Source organism: Salvia hispanica, chromosome 1 (assembly GCF_029641045.1).
Source record: "Salvia hispanica isolate PSC_SH4W2 chromosome 1, Shi_PSC_v1, whole genome shotgun sequence".
Lineage (NCBI taxonomy): Eukaryota > Viridiplantae > Streptophyta > Magnoliopsida > Lamiales > Lamiaceae > Salvia > Salvia hispanica.
Window position 1 is genome coordinate 45,455,683 of NC_142692.1, and position 21,006 is coordinate 45,476,688.

Sequence of the window (21,006 nt, forward strand, 5' to 3'; positions counted from 1 at the left end):
CGATCATAAGACTATGTTTATCGGTGGGGTGGGTCGACCGCCACCTCACCCCACCTTTAAAAAAAAAATAAAAAATCAATAATATTGTCTCAATCTCAAGTAGACCACGGTCTCTCTCCACCCAAACACCAACCAGGCGGTCTCCATTCCATCATCCAATGAGATTGTGCCAAATGGCACAATCTCATTGGTTGATATATATATACTTTTAAATTAATATATCTTTAATATAAAATATTATAAAATTATAAAAATTATATCAAAATTCATAATTTTTCTTCCTCTATAAATAGAGACCACATTTGCTATAGTTTGCACACAAAAAAAAATATCTCTTTCCTCCTCCTATAATCTTCTTGTTTGATAAAATTTCATATTTTTAAGCTTACTTTGTTGCTAACTATGGATGATGATGAGAATAATATATTCTCCGATTCCCCAAATTTCTATCCTTCCCAAAACTACAACCCTTCCCAAAATTTTAATCCTTCTCAAGATTATTTCCCTAGTTTTGATGATTTTCCAAATTCTGATCAATTCCAAAATTCATTTCAAAACCAACATTCAAGCCAAGTCATATCACCAACCAACTTGAGTGCTTCAAACACTCCACATGATTGGAGTGAGCAAGAAGACATGTCATTAATGTCTGCTTATTGTTTCGTGAGCAGGGATGCAATTGTTGGCACCAACCAAACTAATGCCCATCTATGGCAAAAGGTTCTTGATCAATATGAGGAAGCAAGAAAAGAAAATCCAGGAATGGGCCAACAAAGAAGTTTAGAGTCATTGAGACAACGCTACAAACGACTCAACACAAATGTCACAAAGTGGATTGCTGCATACAAAAAAGCACATGATCGAGCTACAAGTGGCCAATCTAAAGAGGACATTGAGAAAGCCGCTCAACAACTGTATGGTAAGAGAAAATTTACTCACCATAAGGTGTTTGAGGAGGTGATGAGATACAATCCTAAGTGGGAATTGAAATTGAATAGTACTGGTTCAACGCGTTTCCAGCCAGATGAAGATAGTCTTGAAGAAAGTCGTGGGAGCTCAAAAAGGTCGAGGACTAGTGAGGAAGGAGGACCTCAAATTGACTCCATTCCTGAGAGTCGTTCTTCAACATTGCAGCGTCCTACCGGAAGAGATCAAGCTAAGAGTAAGGCTAAAAGAAGAGGCAAAGAAGTTGCAACGTCTTCATATACAATCCCTAATGATTTCACTGCAGCACTGCGTGAAATGAGAGTTACACGTGAAAGGGAATGTGATATTCAAGAACGGAAGATCAAAGCAGCTAGTGATATTCAGGAACGGAACATCAAGGCAGCTATCCTTACTCCGCTGATGGCTAGGAGGGACTTAACTCCAGAAGAAGAAACGTTGAAACGCAATCTAATAGCAGAATTATTTGGGAATTGATCGTAGTTTATCTGTTTTCAATGTATGTTTCTTATTATGCAAATTTCAACTTCTGTTGCTTAGTGTGTAATCTTCAATTTCTGTTGCTTAGTATGTAATCTTTAATTTATGTTGCTTATGTAATTTCCAGTTTATGTGATAAGCCCTTCAATCAAAGTATGACTACATGACATTACAAGTGGGGGTGGAATCCAATGACATCCCATGTGATCACGAAAATCAAAGTGTGACTATATGACAAGTCATTTTCTATCAAGTGGGGGTGGAATCCAATGACAACCCATGTGATCACGAAAATCAAAGTATGGCTACATGACAAGGCATTTTCTATCACAAATGGTGGTGGAATCTAATGACATCCCATGTGATCACGAAAATCAAAGTATGGCTACATGACAAGGCATTTTCTATCACAAGTGGTGGTGGAATCCAATGATAACCCATGTGATCACGAAAATCAAAGTATGGCTACATGACAAGGCATTTTCTATCACAAATGGTGGTGGAATCTAATGACATCCCATGTGATCACGAAAATCAAAGTATGGCTACATGACAAGGCATTTTCTATCACAAGTGGTGGTGGAATCCAATGATAACCCATGTGATCACGAAAATCAAAGTGTGACTATATGACAAGTCATTTTCTATCAAGTGGGGGTGGAATCCAATGACAACCCATGTGATCACGAAAATCAAAGTATGATTACATGACAAGTCATTTTCTATCACAAGTGGTGGTGGAATCCAAGGACAACCCATGTGATCACAAATGATAGTAGTGGAATCCTATGCTCAACAAATTACTTCTATATATTTACTTATATGCTTCAAGAAAATTATACACAAATCCTCTCACGATTATTGAGCCAACTCTCCCTAAAAAATGTCATCAAGTTCTAATTTTGAAGCTTTCAATCTTCTTGAAGACAATGAATGGGAAGAAAAAATTGTTGAACAAAATCAGCAACTCGATCAACTAATCGAGGATATAGCTATTTGGCCAACAACCTTGCCTTCACAACCTACAACCCAGACGGCTAGAGCTAAAAGGAGATACATTGAAAGGAAACGCGAAGAGGGTCATGATATTATTTTCGAGCAGTACTTTGCTGAAGATCCAATCTATCCTCCAGATATTTTTCGAACAAGGTATCGCATGCGAAAACCTTTGTTCGAAAAAATAATGAACAAGCTCATCGACACCGACAACTTTTTTGTGCAGAAGCGTGATGCTACCGGTCGACTTGGTATGTCTGCAATTCAGAAATGTACAGCAGCGATGAGGATGTTGGCCTACGGGGCGGCGGCCGACTTGCACGACGAATATTTGAGAATGAGCGCACAACTCATTCGCAAATCTCTCATCAAGTTCGTTGAAGGTGTAATCTCTAACTTCGGCGATGAGTACTTGCGAAAGCCCACCGAAGAAGACTTGGCAAGACTTCTGCATATTGGAGAACAACGTGGGTTTCCAGGCATGTTGGGTAGTATTGACTGCATGCATTGGGAATGGAAGAATTGTCCCACTGCATGGGCTGGACAATATGCCGGAAGAAGCGGGAATCCGACAATCATCTTGGAAGCAGTAGCATCTCAAGATTTGTGGATATGGCATGCTTTTTTTGGAACTCCAGGTTCGAGAAATGATATTAATGTGCTTGATCAATCTCCTGTTTTTGATGATATTTTGGAAGGTCGAGCACCGAAGGTCAATTACATAGTAAATGGCCAGGAAAAAAATATGGGATATTATCTCACTGATGGCATATATCCTCAATGGGCGGCGTTTGTCAAATCTATACCAGGTCCACAAACGATGAGGCACAAGTTGTTTGCTCGACATCAAGAGTCTGCGCGAAAAGATGTTGAACGAGCTTTTGGTGTTTTGCAAGCTCGTTTTGCTTTTATCAAATGTCCATGTCTTATTTGGGATCGTGATATTATGGGGAAGATAATGATTGCTTGCATAATCTTGCACAATATGATAGTGGAAGACGAAAGAAGCACATATTCGAACTATTGTGATCCAGCAGAATTTATTCAAGATCGACTTGGACAAAGTAGTCATGAGAATGGAGATGGAGATGCGAATAATGATTTCATATATTCTACGAATAGAATTGCGAGTCTAGCTTCTTACATGAAAAACAAAGCCCAACTTCAAAACAGAGAAGCTCACAAAGCTCTGCGAGACGATTTGGTTGAGCATATATGGGCAAAATTCGGCAATTGCAATTGAATGTCTAGTTTTCATCTTATGTATGAGCACCAATTATGTATTTTAAATTTTATATTTCAATTATTGTAATGTATATTTTTTTTTGTTTGTTTTTATAATTTTTAGTTTGTCATTTATTACGGTTTTTCTATAAATTTACAATAATAAGTATTTCATGTATTAATAATATTATTAAAAAATAATATAAAAATAAATATATAATAGTGTGGTTGGGTGGTTGGGGTGGTCATTGATAAACCATGAAAATGTGGGTGGTTGGGTTGGATAAATATTGATGATGTGGAAGATGATGTGGAGGAGATAGAAATAAATTAAATATTGAAAAAGTGGCTGGTTGGGTTGGGTTGGGTGGTTGCTGATAAACATAGTCTAATTGTGAGGGTAAACAATATCTCACATTGAAGAATGAACAAGAGTTGCAAATATATAAATGGGTTACTCCAACTATATTAGTATGAGGCCTTTTGGGGAGTTCCCGTGGAGAAAAACCGTGAGAGCTTTGCCCAAAGCGGACAATATCATACTAATGTAGAGTTCGGGTGTGCATCACCGATCCCCAACAGAAGTATCAGATCCCTGGTTTAGGGCTGGGCCTGTGTGGCTCGGGGTTCGGTGGATTGCGCTTGCAGGTTCTCAAATATTTCTGTGTGAGCTCAATCAAGACCTGTGTTGACCTGATGACCTATAATATTGGGTGGACATATGGTTTTGGTCTAATGGTCTTGGTTTGAGGGAAGGATTATGGAGGTAAACAATACTGGAGAATGTGGGCCAAGTATATAGTTCAAAACAACTTTTAGTATTTAAGTGTTATAAGCCAAATTGATAGCACTACACCGTTACTCCATAACTCTACTCATTAATTATTGAAATATTCACCAGTACTAGTTAATAATGGATGCAAATTCATACCAATTTATCAATTATGTGTTAATTCTCGTGTCATTCTAAATATTTCGATTTATGGGATGAATAGAATACGAGAATAAGTCATCAAAAGCACGAATGGTAAGATATTGATTTTACTTTAACTCTTTGTAGAATTAAGTATTATTATGATATTTTATCGCGACTCAAGGAATTACAAAGAAGATCACTAATACTACTATATGCTAAATCTCCTTTTGGACAACTTCAGATTTTTGGTTACACTCAATAGTCGGTTAAGCGTCATACATTGTAACTCTCAATTAAATGATCTTATGATCTCAAGCGTCCTCTCTAATTAATTTTAAGTTTTTCAATCTTATTGATATATTGCATTATCTATTCTATCTAGCATACTACTACTCTTTCGATTTTATAGCATACTACTAAACCATCCAATAATTTGTCAAAATCAGACACACTGTCACATAGTAATAAATACATAAATTCTAGGTCTTGATATAAAAAATCTAACATGTTATCCCTGAGTAACTAATAAGAAATCCTAGAATTCTAAAGTTTAGTAAGCCAAGAACAAGTAAACAAAAATATTAATTACTCCCTCCGCCCCGATTAAGTGTCACTCTTTGATCGAGCATGGATTTTAAGAAATGTAAAAAAAGTTGGTTGAAAAAATTAGTGGAATGTGGGTTCCATATTTTTATATTGATTTTATAATAAAATGTGAGTGAAGTGAGTTAGTGGAATGTGAGACCTAAGAGCATCCACAATAGAAATCGGCCAGGCATAGGCCAGCCACTCTCTCTCTCTGCCACGTCAGCAGCACTAAAAATCCACCTGCCACGTCAGCATTTACTCAAATAGGTCAGCCATAGGCCAGCCGCAATAAAAATAATTCAAAACAACTACATTTACGGAATTAAATTTACGATTAAATTACGGAATTAAATTTACGAGACATATACGGGAAAATTCATTAATTGCATTAAAAAAAAGTACATTCATTTAAAAAAATAAATTACATAAAAGAAAAAAAAACTATCGCCGTGCAGTCTTCCGTGCCCACAACTCTTCAATTATATCCTTTTGGAGTTGAATATGAGCATCCACTTGGCGCATGTCGACATATTCCTGGAGGCGGCCGACTTCATCAAGAGGTACCTCATGTCGTACGCTAGGGGTGGCCGTTCCGTGGCTTGGACCGGCTTCATCGTCATTGGCCCAACTAGTCAGTTGTACGCCTTCGTCTTCGACGATCATGTTGTGCATGATAATGCAGGCGTACATTATATCAGCAACGCATTTGACATCCCACAAACGCGTTGGACCCTTAATTGCCGCCCATCGAGACTGGAGCACACCAAATGCGCGCTCCACGTCCTTGCGCGCCGACTCCTGCCGTTCCGCAAAGTAGGCCTTCTTGTCATCCGCCGCGTGCCTAATCGTCTTCACAAAGACAGGCCACCTAGGGTATATCACATCCGTCAAGTAGTAGCCCATATCATGCCGGTTGCCGTTGGCCACAAATGAGACGGCTGGACTGATGCCCTGACACTTGTCGTTGAAGAGGGGGCGACGAGTTGAGGACGTTGAGGTCGTTGTCCGACCCGGCTACCCCAAAATACGCATGCCAGATCCACAGCCGGTAATCAGCTACGGCCTCGAGGATCATCGTGGGATTCTTTCCCTTGTAGTCGGTCGTGTAGGCCCCTTTCCAGGTAGTTGGACAGTTCTTCCACTCCCAATGCATACAATCTATGTTGCCTAACATCCCTGGGAACCCATGCTGCTCCCCGTGCATCTGCATCAGATTCTGACAATCTTGGGGGGTAGGGCTTCGAAGGTACTGCTCACCGAAAATTTGAATCACGCCCTGACAGAAAAACTTCAGACATTCCAGAGAAGTCGTCTCACTGATGTGGAGGTACTCATCCCACATGTCTGTCGCGCCTCCGTAGGCCAACTGCCTGATTGCCGCCGTGCACTTTTGAATAGGGGTGTGACCAGGTCTGCCAGCCGGATCGTGCCTGAAGCGGAAATAAAGATATCGACGCTCCAAAGCGTCAATGATACGCATAAACAACTCTCTGCGCTGAACATGGTTGCTGGAAACCGCGGGTCCGGAGCGAAGTAGTCGTCATACAGCCACTGATGTGCAGCTACGTGATCCCGATCAATCACTGCTCGGCGGTGGACAACCGGTGGAGAGCAAGGTACCGCCTGCTGTTCGACCATTCGCATGTACCGCTCTAGCTCGCGGTTCATGTAGGTCTCCATAGCCTCGTTCATCTGCCGTTCGTACTCCTCAGTATCCCCACCACTACCACCACCACCACCACACCACTGCTACCACTCGCGTTACTCATCGCTCGATGTTGCTCTTGTATAGAAATTTAGAGAGAGGAAAAACTCGTTAAAACAAGTGGTGCAAATGAAAATGAAACTAAAATCGCGTATATATAGGTTTTCAAAAAAAATTTTTAAAAAAAAAACAAAAATTGGCGCTGGCCGATCGCTAGCCGATCGGCACGCCACAATGGCGGCCAACGCACACGAATCGGCTAGCCCACGCCGATTTTCTCGCCGATTCTCGGCTGGCCGGTTGCAATGGTTCGGCTAGCTGACCGGCTAGTTGATTCGGCTAGCCGCTATTGTGGATGCTCTAAATGCTAAAAATGAAGTGTGACAATTATTAAGAGACGGACCGAAATGGAAAAGAGCGACAATTAATCGAAGACGAAGGGAGTAATAAACACAACTTGGTGTCTTCAGTCTTCTTCTTCTACGTCTTTACATGCAACATCTTTGCTTCTATACAAAAAGTGTCTCTTTTGGGTTTGGTTGGGCAAGAAAATGACTTTACGAACGTTGGTCACCCAAGATAGATGTCATCAGCGAGACATTACCCCCTATTTTAACGACATCCATTCATTGTAAATGTATTGTCGAAGCTCTAGCTTAAATAACGTCTTTTAAGATGTTCGAGTGATTAGGGATGTTTACGCCGCATCGATTAACTTAATACTAATGAACCGAATTGATAGAGTTCTTATATTTGGGCCTATGGGCCAGCACTTTGAGGATTTTATGTCAATAATGTCCTAATCTTAAATAATGTTGGCAAATTAAAATTTGATTAATAAACTCCCATTACATTATACAAATCACAAAAGTGCAACAGGCCAAGTTATTTTATTTGCAACTATGATCAAATGACAATCATGACAAGCAAAGATTCGAATCAATTTAAACTAAAGACTCCATTTACATTCTCCAATAGGATTGCCCTAAGCATGCTTGCTTGTGTACGGGCCAACAATAAAATTGAAATAAAATACAGTAGTATATTTTTGTATTATAGTGAAGAAAGCAATTTTTGTTTCCTATGATCCAATCATGCTCTTTTATTAATATTATATACCAGCTAGATCATAATGGATAAGATCCATATTTAAAAAATCCACGATATATTTGTGTATAGGCAATAATTGTATCATGACAATGACATACGAACCTGTCATGATTAATGAATGGTCCTAATGTAACACTTTAGTGAATTAAGTAATTTAAATCGAACCACTTTTACTATTGATCGGGCAATGGTTGCTTTCACTCTACCATTTGTTAAAGCGTTCTTTTTCAAGTAGTGATTACGAATAAAAGAATAAAATATATCGGTTAGGAAACCATGCAAATAATACTCTCTCCGTCCCATTAAATATGCAACATTTAGAAACTGGCACGGATTTTTATGTAGTGTTATTTTGTGAGTTAATGAAGAGAGAGTAAAGTAAGAGAGATGAAAAAGTAGAGATAAAGATGTTTTCATTTTAGGAAACGTTTCATTTTTAGTGGGACAAACTAAAAAGGAAAACGTTTCATTTCTAATGGGACAGAGGGAGTACGTACTAGTGTATGATTTAATTTATTTTTTCTCTTTAAAAGAGTAATTTAATTTCAGTAGTACACTCAAACTAATCGTATCAATAATTCACTATACTATAGTATTATTTTTTGTTGCAGCTAAACATTTATTGGCAAATGATATTATGTGATAAGTAAAAATGAAATTTTAAAATCAAATTATTGGCAAATTAGTAAAGATAGTCCAATTTCACTTTTTATATTAAAACTCTTTTCATAAAAATAATCATATTTTTCTATTTTGATCATTGCACTAAACTAGTATTTATCCATTCATGATAAACAAAAATTGATGGATTATATCTCATTTTTTCACTAATGATATTTAATTAATTATTTTCCTATTTCTTTTATTTTTTTTAATTATATACTACTTTCGTTCACCAAAAATAGACATAGTTGTGTATGATACGAGCACAATTGGTAAAGGAAGAGAGAAGAGGAAAAAGTAAGAGAGTAATTTTAATGGATTGTGAAATTCACATTATTAGCACTCCGTATTTTAATATTTAAAACTTTCTATATTTACAAATTGGTTAAATTTTGGTGGACGACCCAAAATGTTAAAAGTAGGAGTATATTTTTTTTGGATGGAAGTAATATTAAATTTTGTGATGTGCGCTATCAAAATTATTTTTTAGGAGAGAATACATTTTTTCATGTACATGAGTAATAGTTGTGGGTAAATTAAGGAAACATAACACTCTCTTAATCAAGCTATTATATGTTATGCTATTAGTATTTTTTTCCTCCTTTTTAATTTTTTAAAAATAAGATTAATAATGGTTCCAGTTTCGTACATGGTGGTATTATCATATTATGGTATCGTGCCTTAAGTCTTGATTGATAAATTAGTAAAATACACATTGTTATTTATTATTTCATTTTGATCTTATTTATAGCTAAACATATATATTCACACCTAATAAACAAATTTATTTCAATAATAAGATAATTGAAATTAAGAAGAGCATGAATGTATGAAAGCAAATGGATTACTTTGCCTATAGCTCTTCATTTATAATCGCACGATCACAATTAGACAATTCTGATAGAAACCATCCGCATGTATGAACTAGAAATAAAATAATCTGTGTATTTTAATGGCCAAAGTTAATTTTCACATCTAATATTGCATTTTATATATACTTCATCTTTCATGGTGACACGTTTTATGTATTACGACATTAACACTCAGAAAACACGGTCTAGAATTTTCTAAGATATTTAGGTTATCCTTTTCCTGCATTAATTACATATATAAACTCAAATAAAAACATGTTATATATATATCACGATTTTAAAAATGATCAATTCTATTTCAACCTAAAATTGATACAAATTGAAAACACCGAGCTAAAATTGATAAATTGAAAAGACAGATATAATTGACACAATTATAAATAAAATCGTTTACCATCAAAGGACGTGATAAAATCACTTAAAATGTGGGATAAATTCGAAGGTTAACCAAACAAAAAATATAAAATAATAGTACCAGTCCTATCTAGTCAGCTTGAATATACTTAGATCTCAATTGTGATTGCGATCTTTTCATATTTGATCATACTATAATTAACAAAAAAATAATGTTCCCTGTCTATTAAATAATACAATAAGCCAAGATGGCAGTATGACTCTTTCAATTTACCCCTTGGGGTCTCGAAAAGCCACACTAACACAACGCTTTATTTCCAATCTCATCCATTCCGAAAAACCTATAACTACAATTATATATATTCACATTTTGTGAATGGAAAAGTAGGATCACAAAAAAAAGAGAAGAAAAAAACAATATTTCTAAAAAATCTTACAACAATGGTTATGAAGAGGCTGGAAATATGCTTTGGATTGCTGAAGTCGATGGCGCAGTTTATGTTCGATTTTGTGTATTCGGTTAGCTTTGTGGTAAAGCAAACCAATTCTGCTCTTCTTACAAACGGCGAATACCCAATCACCTCAGTTCCATATGTCGGCATTCTTGCTTGAATTTTGTCGTCTCAACGCAACACAGAGAAGGAAACTGCTTGTATATATAGTTAATTGAAATTTCATTGCTTTTTCTTTTGTTTTTTCCATTGCTTTTGTGAAGCAATAAAGTTTTGTAGTGAGAATTTTTGTTTTGCTTATGAAATACTAATAAGTACAAGAATTATTCATTTCTGTAGCTCGATCAGATTTGTACCATGTGTTTTGATGAATGGAATTGGACTCCTTTTTTCCATATAATTACTAGCTCGAGTGCGAGTTTTATCGGGATAAAGTTTGGGTCGGGGAGTCACGAGCCTGACTTAATATCAATGGCTCGGGGTTGGTGAATTGAACATATTTGAGTTTTTTGGAATCATATAGTCACTTAATATTGTGGATCCAATCTAACATAGATAGGACTGTATAAAATCTGGAGTTTCTTTTTTCTCGTTATTGTGAGAAATCATCTATGAGTCATCAATCAAGTAATAGGCTATGATCCTAATTGCTGATTGCACATTAATTTGATATTGTACACGCCAAGTTACACTAATTTGTTTTTGGGTCATTGCTAAAAGACCCGATTTTGAATATGTTTATGCTTAAATTAATGACATGATAATATAGCCGAACTTCCAAGAAAACTACTCTTTCCCAAACATAATTGAATTGGAATCATAACCTCACAAGATAACAATTTGATGAGTTATGGAAGTTTTTGAATAATTCAGTGTATGATGATCTGGTTTCAAGAAATTCATGTTGAAAGTGGTAGTATATACTTTTGGCATATCCTCAGAATCATTGAGGAACATATAGGCTGCTGTCTATGCTAAAACATTACTTAACAGGAGTACTTTAATCTGAAAATAGTTAAAAAGTGATTCATTGATCTTGATGGTGAATATCAATCCATTTTCTGATAGGAGGAAGTGCAACAAAGAGTATTTAAATTCTTGCTAAGCATACATACATACATAGATATGAAAATTCACTCTGAAAGATTCTACTCAAAGCACAACTTCTTCAATGAGAAAAACACACAAACTGATAAGGTTGAGATATGCCTCTCCTAAACCTTGAAATGGTGCACTTGAATGTTCTCAGAGGTAAGCTTCTTGAAGTTGCTAAGCTTCCGCGTCGCGTAAAACTTCCCCCAGCTGTAGCCCTTGTACTTGGAAGGATTTTCCTCGTCTACCAACTCATGCAGTGGCTCCACCCATACATAATGTGAAGGATTCAAGAAGAATGGAACTGAAAACCTCTCCTTCTCAGAGTTCACAGTCACTCTGTGCTCCACACTCTCATACTTATCATTGCTCCAAACCTGCCATATCACAAACAAACATACATACACATACTATAATCCGACTCCATTGATGCGCGCAGAGATAGGGTACCTGGATTAGGTCTCCCACGTTTACAATATAAGCATCGGGGATAGGTTTGACGAAGATCCACTCTCCATCTGTCTTCCTCTTCACCTCAAGCCCTCCAACGTCGTCTTGAGCCAGAACTGTCATGGCACCGGCATCCTTGTGCCTCCCGAGCCCCAGTGCTAGTTGAGGAGCAGGGCAGGAGGGGTAGTAGTTCAGCCTCATGAAGCTCGTCTGCTCTTTAAAGAAGCCATGGAACCGATCTTTTTCCAAACCTAAGCTCAGTGCTATTAGCTCTAGTAGCTTGTGAGTTAGCTTCTGCATTTCTGCAGCATATTCTTGGCATATCTCCCTGCATCAGGAAATACATGTTGAGTTAATCTTTCATCTTTTTTTTTTTATCGTTCGAAACAAGAAAGAAAGAAGCTGAGTTTTGAAGTTGCCTTAAATCTGGAGGAGACTGAGGCCATTGACTGGTCAGTTCTCTGAGCTCCTTGTCATCCGGCTCGTCTGAGGCGTATATGACCGTAGGATTCTCTATTGTGCAGTCGAAGATCTCCTTCCAGTCCCGGACGCTCTTGGTGATCTCCAAGTCTGAATAGCCAAAAATGTTGGCCTCATCTCTGCTGGTTTTCTTCTTCTCCTCCTTGGGGAGAGCAAAGAACTCTTTTGATGCAGTCTCAATTCTTTGTCGGACTTGTGAAGGAACCCCGTGGTTGATGACCTGAAAGAAGCCCCATGTTTTGCAGGCATCACCTATCTCAGACACTAGATGATCGAGGGCAGATGATGCATCAGGTTCTTTGGAGTTCAATGTGGAGAGATCGATGAATGGGATGCCTTCGGCTTCAAGAGTCCCTGGCTTAGGCTGGTGTTCGAGGGGTTGGATGAAGTCAGGATCTACTTCTCCCATGGCTGAGATTGTCTGGTTTGTGTTTCTGTTTTGCTAACTCATTTAAGGAAAGTCTTGGCTGCAGAGTGTCTTCTTTTTTTGCAAGTAAAGTATGGTACAAGTAACTAATTAGTGCAAGTTTTTGTACTAAAATTCAACACCTAGCATCTACTTCTGTGAAATTGATGAATTCTTCACTTTCTTGTAAGTTGTTTTTGTCCATTTCATTTTCATCACCTAACAAAGTTCAAGAATTGTGATCAATAATAGAAAAAATAAGAAAGAACAGAGAAATTAACCCTTTTGTTGACTGCAACAAGATACTAACTAATAAACAATCTTGGCCAATATTTTTCTTCATTTATCATTTTATGGTTAGGTGATTCAATACCAAGAATGTAATGGCAAAATGTCACAATCTGATAAGTCTATTTCCCACATGGACTACAATATCTTCACAAGGGATATTCATGAATCATGACCAGCTCATGATTTAATCAAGACTCATATTCCCCATAAGATTTGATCTTAAGAAACACATTTTCAACATCATTCCACGCAGATTTGAACTTAAGACACACAAAGGAAAGTACTGAGTTTTATTATGGTTCGACTATTGAGTGCAAGAAACCACTCTTTCCAAGCAAACCACCACATGCAAAAGAGAAACTTTATTAGTTCTTGTAATGGTATATCTGAACATTCTCAACATGGAGCTTCTTGAAATTACTAAGATTTTTTGTGGCTAAAAACTCCCCCCAACAATAGGCTCTGTACTTTGCAGCATTCTGCGAGCTCAGCAGCTCATCCAGTGGCTCCACCTTGGTATCATGAGTAGGATTCATGAAATATGGAATCGAAAACCTCTCCCTCTCCGCGTTCACCTTCACCCTATGTTCCACACTCTCATACTTATCATTGCTCCAAACCTGCACCAAAATACACAACCATAGTCATAATCCAAAGACTCTCTACTATTTCATTCTCCATTATTTCCATGTTGTGGGAGACTATATACCTGTATTATGTCACCAACATTCACAATCTACGCATTAGGCGTAGGATGGACAAGAATCCACTCTCCATCACTTTTCCTCTTAACCTGTAACCCTCCAACCTCATCCTGAGCAAGAACCGTGAGTGCTCCGGAATCCTTGTGCCGGCCCACTCCCAGAGCCAGATCAGGAACCGGGCAGGGCGGGTAGAGGTTGAGTCGGATGAAGCTGGTTGATCCACCTTCGAAGAAGCCCCTAAACCGGCCTCTCTCCAAACCTAAGCTCAATACTATGAGCTCTAACAACTTGTGCCCCAGTTTTTCCATCTCAGCACCATACTGCTGGCACACCTCCCTGCATCACATCACATCATATCATTCATCAAAATATCAATGTAGATGGTTCATATCAGAACTTTTCTTAAAGTCAGAACACATAACTATTTCAATTCATAAACATATTAATATCAGTTGACATCACAAAACATATCAATATCAGTTCATTGATTCATGAATATCAATTTCTATTGAGGAACTGCAAACTGAATATACACATATATATAGTAAGAGTGCATACTTCATCTGAGGAGGATTGTATCCCAGAGGCTTCACCTCGTCTCTCGCTACCTTCTTCTTCTCGTCTTTCTGCACAGCGAAGAATTGCTTTGAAACGAGCTCCATCTTCTCCCTGAGATGCAACGCCACGCCATGGTTGATCACTTGGGAAAACCCCCAGTCCTTGCAGGCCTGGCCGATTTGTGCCACTAGACTCTCGAGGGCGCCCGGGTCAGGCTTCTGGGCGGCTAACGGGGAGAGGTCGATCAACGGGACGTTGTTGGCCTGCACGGATCGGGTTTAGGCCTGTGCTCCGGGGCCTGGATGAAGGCAGGATCTATCACTTCTAGTGCTCCCATGGTTTGCTACGATGACGATCAGCTTAATTGGTAAGAGTGGTTTAATACTTAATAGGTAGCGAGTTGATGACAAAGAGTAACGGAAGATTTAATGAAATACATTGAGTGATTGAACCTAGACAAGATGTGGTTGTGGTCACATAGTATTGTTTTCAAGTTGGATTCATTTGCTGCAGAATTTACTACAGAGAATTGACTGCTTGGATCTTATCCAAGGAGAGAGTGATTTAAAGGCATAATGTCCCTATGCCATTATACACGTATGGCATTTTGCCAAGTATAATATATATTTTGACTAATATATAAAGTAATTAACTATTTATGGATGATTCTAATTTAGGGAATTTTAATATGAAGAAAACTTATAAATTAAAGTGATATCTAATTAATGTAACTACATATTTTTTCATTTTCTCTTTGTATTTTTATTCGTATTTTTGTTAGTATGTATTCTACAATTTTGTACAATCTTTCTCCTTATTTAAATTTTAAGAAATAAAAAATTAAAAATTTAAAACTAAAACTTAAAATCAAAATTAGAAAATTCTTATAATTAAAAATGTGATCAAACTCAATTATTATTAATATACTAATGACATGTTTGGTAGGGGTGATGACTCATCTAGGGATGGAACTTTATGAACAAAAATGACATTTTTGTTCATAAAGTTCCATCCCTAGATGAGTCATCACCCTGTCATTTTTGTTCATAAAGTTCCATCCCTAGATGAGTCATCACCCCATTTTTGTTCATAAAGTTCCATTCCTAGATGAGTCATCACCCCTACCAAACATGCCATAAGTATCATATATCAAATTATGAGTAATTTATTGCATGATGAATTAAGCTAAGACTCTAGTACTACTATATTTTATAAAAAGAGTAAATATAAACTATGAAGCATTAAAATATTTAATAAATGACTTAAAAATATATGTGATAATTTTTTGGTAGAGGTTCGCCGTAATGTTCCAAAGTCAAGACTTTATAGAATCTAATATTTTGGAAGTAAAGAATTAAATATAAAATTACGAAATTCGTAAACTTAAAACCGTAAATTCAATTAGTATTAATAAATCATATACTATCAAATTATCAATTTTTAGTTGCATGATATAAATTGAGCTAATAATGCTATTTTATAAATAAAAGAAAAAATGTTAACTAATGTTTTTAAGATATTAAATACACAAGTTAGGATCATGTGATTATTTTTTTGATCGATGTCTAATTGTAACGTTCCAAAAAACTAGACAATTAAAGATATTAAAATTTTGGAACATAAATAATAAAAATCAAAATTATGAATTCTTAAAATCAAAATCGTAAACTCATTTAGAATTAATAATTCATATATCAAATGTAAATGTGTTGCATGTTATATTGAACTAGTGTTAACCCACGTGCGATGTACGACGGAATATTTTTTCGTTATACAGTTTTAAATTTTTAATTGATTAATTAAAATAACAAATAATATAACTATATCATATTTAAAAATAGAAAAATATAGAGTACTATATAATAATAATTCAATAAATATATGCTCCTGAATTCATTTTACACCTAAAGACATAAAATTAAACATATTTGAAATGGAATCAAAACAAACACAATTATTTGGACAACGATAAAGAGACTATATCAAGTATTGACACTTTTGAAAAATATATTTAAAACAACCCTTCATATTTCTCTACTAAAAATAATGTAAATCACACTTTTAACAAAATAATAAATCGATAACTCATAATATTCAAAACGTCAAAATTATGACCATAAAAAAATTCAAATGATAAACTACACAAAAAATATCACATTAATTGGTTGAAAATAACACTATTATATTAATGAATAATGATAGCCCTTTTGAACATTGGACGTATCTTATTTATTGCACTTTTAAACATGGTTTGTTAGAACATGAAACATTTATACGAAGTATTTTTTATGCTACTTTACAATTCTCAATATTGGAAATTTTCTTTTTGTAAAAATATACTTAATATAATATATATTTTACTGAGCATGATCACTTATAGATAAGATAATTAGATTCTCTATATAAAATCAGTTGTATCCCTTAATAATTAAGTGATAAATCCTAATTTCAACAATAATATTATTAGTAAAGCAAAATTTGGTAGCAGACTATTTTATTTTGTTTGAACAACTAATTATTAGATTAACTCGATTTTAATAGGTTTAATTATCTCATTGTAAATATGAATATTATCCACCACTTATTAATTTCATCATAAGTTATAAAATATTATTTTTTGTGTGGCACCACTTAATATAATTATAGCGTTAGACAATATAAATATACAAAAATAATAAATTGTGTAAAGATGAAGATAAATATTATGCATGTTCAAGTTTAGAATGTTACAATTCACCCATCTCTAAGAATGGTAAGAAATATTAGGATAAAATTCTTGAAATGGAACTTACAATCAAAATTATAAAAATAAATCGAACTACAAGATAAATTACATCACGGTTAGTGCTCTCGAATTGACATATTATCCCCAAAGATGAAACGGCTTCCTCCTAACGTATATAACATCTCAAACCCGCTAGACAACGAAGAACTTGATGGAGCTCCAAAAATTGAGTAATACAATGTTCTTAAAATATATAATAAAATGTTGAGACTTGAGAGCTTGAGAGAGAATTGAGAATACTTTTGTTAGTGTGTAATTCATCTACAACTCTATGCCTTTTATAGACACAAAATTAGGATATGAAAGATCATGTAATTAAAACATCATAAATTATAAAATTAAAAGAATAGAGGTTACAAATTTTGTTAAATGCTCGTTATACTATTTAAAGTTCAACACCTAGCATCTACTTCTGTGAATTTGATGAATTTTCTCACTTTCTTATAATTTGTTTTTATCCATTTCATTTTCATCACCTAACAAAGTTCAATAATTGTGATCAATAATAGAAGAGATGAGACAGAACAGAGAAATTAACCCTTTTGTTGAATGCAACAAGTACTCCCTCCGTCCCAGATAATTCGGGACACTTTGACCCGGCACGGGTTTTAAGAAATCTAATGGAAGGTGAGTTGAAAAAGTTGGTGGGATGTGAGTCCTACTTTTAAAGTATTAGTTTTATAATAAAATGAGAGTAGGAATGATTTAGTGAAATATGAGGTCCACTACCAAAAATGGTAAAAGTGTAATGTGACAAATTATATAAGACGGCTCGAAATGAAATACTGGATTGAATTATCTAGGACGGAGTGGATCGAATTATCTAGGACGTAGGGAGTAACTAATAAACAATCTTGGCCATAGATCATAGATGGTATTTTTCTTCATTTATCACTTTATGGTTAGGTGATTCAATCCCAAGAATTTAATTGCAAAATGTCACAAGCTGATTAGTCTATTTTTCATCATGGACCATAATTTCTTCACAAGGGTGAAGGGATATTCATGAATCATGAGATTGAATCAAGACTTATATTCACCATAAGATTTGAACTTAAGAAACACATTTTCACCATCATTCCACACAGATTTGAACTTAAGAAACACAAAGGAAACTACTGAATTTTATTATGGAAGAACCACTCTTTCCAAGGAAAATACATATAAGCAAACCACCAAATGGAAAGAGAAACTTTTAGTTCTTGAAATGGTATATCTGAACATTCTCAACATCAAGCTTCTTGAAATTACTGAGCTTCCTTGTGGCAAAAAACTCCCCCCAACAATAGGCTCTGTACTTTGCAGCATTCCGCGAGCTCAGCAGCTCGTCCAGTGGCTCCACCTTGGTATTATGAGTAGGATTCATGAAATATGGAATCGAAAACCTCTCCCTCTCCGCGTTCACCTTCACCCTATGTTCCACACTCTCATACTTATCATTGCTCCAAACCTGCACCAAAATCCACAAACCATAGTTATAATCCTAGACTCTGTACAAGTTCATTCTCCATTACTTCCATATTGTGGGAGACTATAAACCTGTATTATGTCACCAACATTGACAATATACGCATTAGGCGTAGGATGGACAAGAATCCACTCCCCATCACTTTTCCTCTTAACCTGTAACCCTCCAACCTCATCCTGAGCAAGAACCGTGAGTGCTCCGGCATCCTTATGCCGGCCCACTCCCAGAGCCAGATCAGGAACCGGGCAGGGCGGGTAGTGGTTAAGCCGGATGAAGCTGGTTGACCCACCCTCGAAGAAGCCCCTAAGCCGGTCTCTCTCCAAACCTAAGCTCAATGCTATGAGCTCTAACAACTTGTGCCCCAGTTTTTCCATCTCAGCACCATACTGCTGGCACACCTCCCTGCATCACATCACATCAAAATATCAATGAAAATGGTTCATAATCAGAACTTTTCTTAAAGTCAAAACACAGAACTATATCAATTCATAAACATATTAATATCAGTTGACATCGCAAAACATATCAGTTTCTGACACAATATCAGTTCGCTGATTCATGAATATCAATTTCTATTGAAGAACTGCATAAGAGTGCATACTTCATCTGAGGAGGATTGTGAGGAGGCCACTGATTCCACATCTCTCTGTGCTCGTGATCATGCGGTATGATCATGGGCTCTTGCAGCGTGAAATCAAAGACTTCCTTCCAATCTCTCACGTTCTTCGTGTGCTCGGTGTCATAGTATCCCAGAGGCTTCACCTCGTCTCTCGCTACCTTCTTCTTCTCCTCTTTCTGCATAGCAAAGAATTGCCTCGAAACGAGCTCCATCTTCTCCCTGAGATGCAACGCCACGCCATGGTTGATCACTTGGAAAAAACCCCAGTCCTTGCAGGCCTGGCCGATTTGTGCCACTAGACTCTCGAGGGCGCCCGGGTCAGGCTCCCGGGCGCCTAACGGGGAGAGGTCGATCAACGGGACGTTGTTGGCCTGCACGGATTCCGGTTTAGGCCTGTGCTCCGGGGCCTGGATGAAGGCAGGATCAATCACTTGTAGCTCTCCCATGGTTAACTACGATGACGATCAGCCTAATTGGTAAGAGTGGGTTTAAAAGGTAAGAGTTGATGACAAGAATAACGGATGATTTAATGAGATACATTGAACCTAGACAAGATGTGGCCACACATAGTATTTTGTTTCAAGTTGGATTCTTTTGCTTCAGAATTTACTGCAGGATTTGACTGCCTGGATCTTCTCCAGTGAGAAAGAAAAATGTGGTGGAATTTAGTTTTGAAATACAGGGGAATCTATTGTTTTGCAAGTATAGCAGTATATTCGGAATATGTATTTGTATAAATATAGCTAGGCATTGATGATTGAATAAGACTAGTTGTTTCGTGGATAGTAACGTTATAACAACCACAACAATAGTCCATAAATCATTACTACAGTGAAACATAAGAAATTGACACAGATTAGCAACAAGATGCTTTATTTCACCTCGCAACAAAAGGAAAGAAATAGGGAATGGTGAGGAGCGTTCATATTAAAAATAATAGTAATAATTTAATAATAATAATAATAATAATAATAATAATAATAATAATAATAATAATAATAATAATAATAATAATAATAATAATAATAATAATAATGTATAGTCTTGATTAAGTACCCGTTACTATATAGAGGTGGACGATTTTAACTTGACAGACGGTTAACCATTGTAGAACTGAAAGCAAAATCGGTGGCTATGGTTCAACCATTTGACATGGTTCTTAAATCGTGGGCACATCTATTTGTTTTGTACCATATGATATTATGATTTCACGATTTTAGATTATATACAGTGCATGTATGCATACGAAGACAATCGAAAATCTAGTTACTAATGAATATTGCGATAAGATATTAAACTATATTACATAAATTAATCGATAACTCATAATAGGAAGTCTATCAAAATATAAATTGTCAGGCCATCCACAATGGGGCAGACTATGTGACGGACAATGCATCGTCCGTCAATGTGACATCGCGTCGTCCGCCACTGTGGGCGACGCGGACGATGCGACGGATGATAACACACGTTTTCGTTTTTTTTTTCAAAAAAAAATTCTATTTGAACACCCCAATTCTCTACCATTTCACATCTCCTAATTTTTCTCTTTCATCCCTCACTTTCCAGTTTTCTCACTACAAAAATGAACCCCGACGGCGACGATTGGACTACATCGGATGGCAGTAGACTGTTCCATTGCGTTAACGACGCCGCGGCGGAATGCTTGGCACAAATAGAACGCAAGTGTGCAACGGCGGAGCAGGCGGCGGCACGGGTCCCTCGGCCGATTCGACGTTGTACGTATGTCCCCCGCGAACACGACGTAGCTCACCAACGTCTAGTCGCAGACTATTTTTCCGAGCAACCACGGTGGGGCCCGACGGTTTTTCACCGCCGTTTTAGAAT

The 21,006-nt window shown here is 36.6% G+C and overlaps 3 protein-coding genes and 1 pseudogene across 4 annotated transcripts; 1 reads left to right on the forward strand and 3 right to left on the reverse strand.

Moving 5' to 3' along the window:
• Window positions 1-402: 402 nt before the first annotated feature.
• LOC148933923 (uncharacterized) lies at window positions 403-1,564 on the forward strand. Its single transcript, XM_089062677.1, has one exon. The coding sequence runs from the start codon at window positions 403-405 to the stop codon at window positions 1,420-1,422; it is 1,020 nt and encodes a 339-aa protein (XP_088918803.1). The 3' UTR covers window positions 1,423-1,564.
• A 9,777-nt stretch (window positions 1,565-11,341) lies between these two features.
• On the reverse strand, window positions 11,342-13,156 carry LOC125219635 (protein LATERAL BRANCHING OXIDOREDUCTASE 1-like). Its single transcript, XM_048121662.2, has 3 exons — window positions 12,267-13,156; window positions 11,848-12,175; window positions 11,342-11,774 (listed from the first exon to the last, which is right to left on the reverse strand). The coding sequence occupies exons 1-3, from the start codon at window positions 12,734-12,736 to the stop codon at window positions 11,520-11,522; spliced, it is 1,053 nt and encodes a 350-aa protein (XP_047977619.2). The 5' UTR covers window positions 12,737-13,156; the 3' UTR covers window positions 11,342-11,519.
• A 215-nt stretch (window positions 13,157-13,371) lies between these two features.
• Window positions 13,372-14,797, reverse strand: LOC125218753 (protein LATERAL BRANCHING OXIDOREDUCTASE 1-like; annotated as a pseudogene). The gene is made up of 3 exons (XR_016137141.1): window positions 14,287-14,797; window positions 13,734-14,064; window positions 13,372-13,644 (listed from the first exon to the last, which is right to left on the reverse strand). The product of XR_016137141.1 is annotated as a protein LATERAL BRANCHING OXIDOREDUCTASE 1-like (transcript).
• A 3,370-nt stretch (window positions 14,798-18,167) lies between these two features.
• Window positions 18,168-19,834, reverse strand: LOC125217975 (protein LATERAL BRANCHING OXIDOREDUCTASE 1-like). The gene is made up of 3 exons (XM_048119559.2): window positions 19,141-19,834; window positions 18,611-18,941; window positions 18,168-18,521 (listed from the first exon to the last, which is right to left on the reverse strand). The coding sequence occupies exons 1-3, from the start codon at window positions 19,602-19,604 to the stop codon at window positions 18,267-18,269; spliced, it is 1,050 nt and encodes a 349-aa protein (XP_047975516.2). The 5' UTR covers window positions 19,605-19,834; the 3' UTR covers window positions 18,168-18,266.
• Between the last annotated feature and the right edge of the window lie 1,172 nt (window positions 19,835-21,006).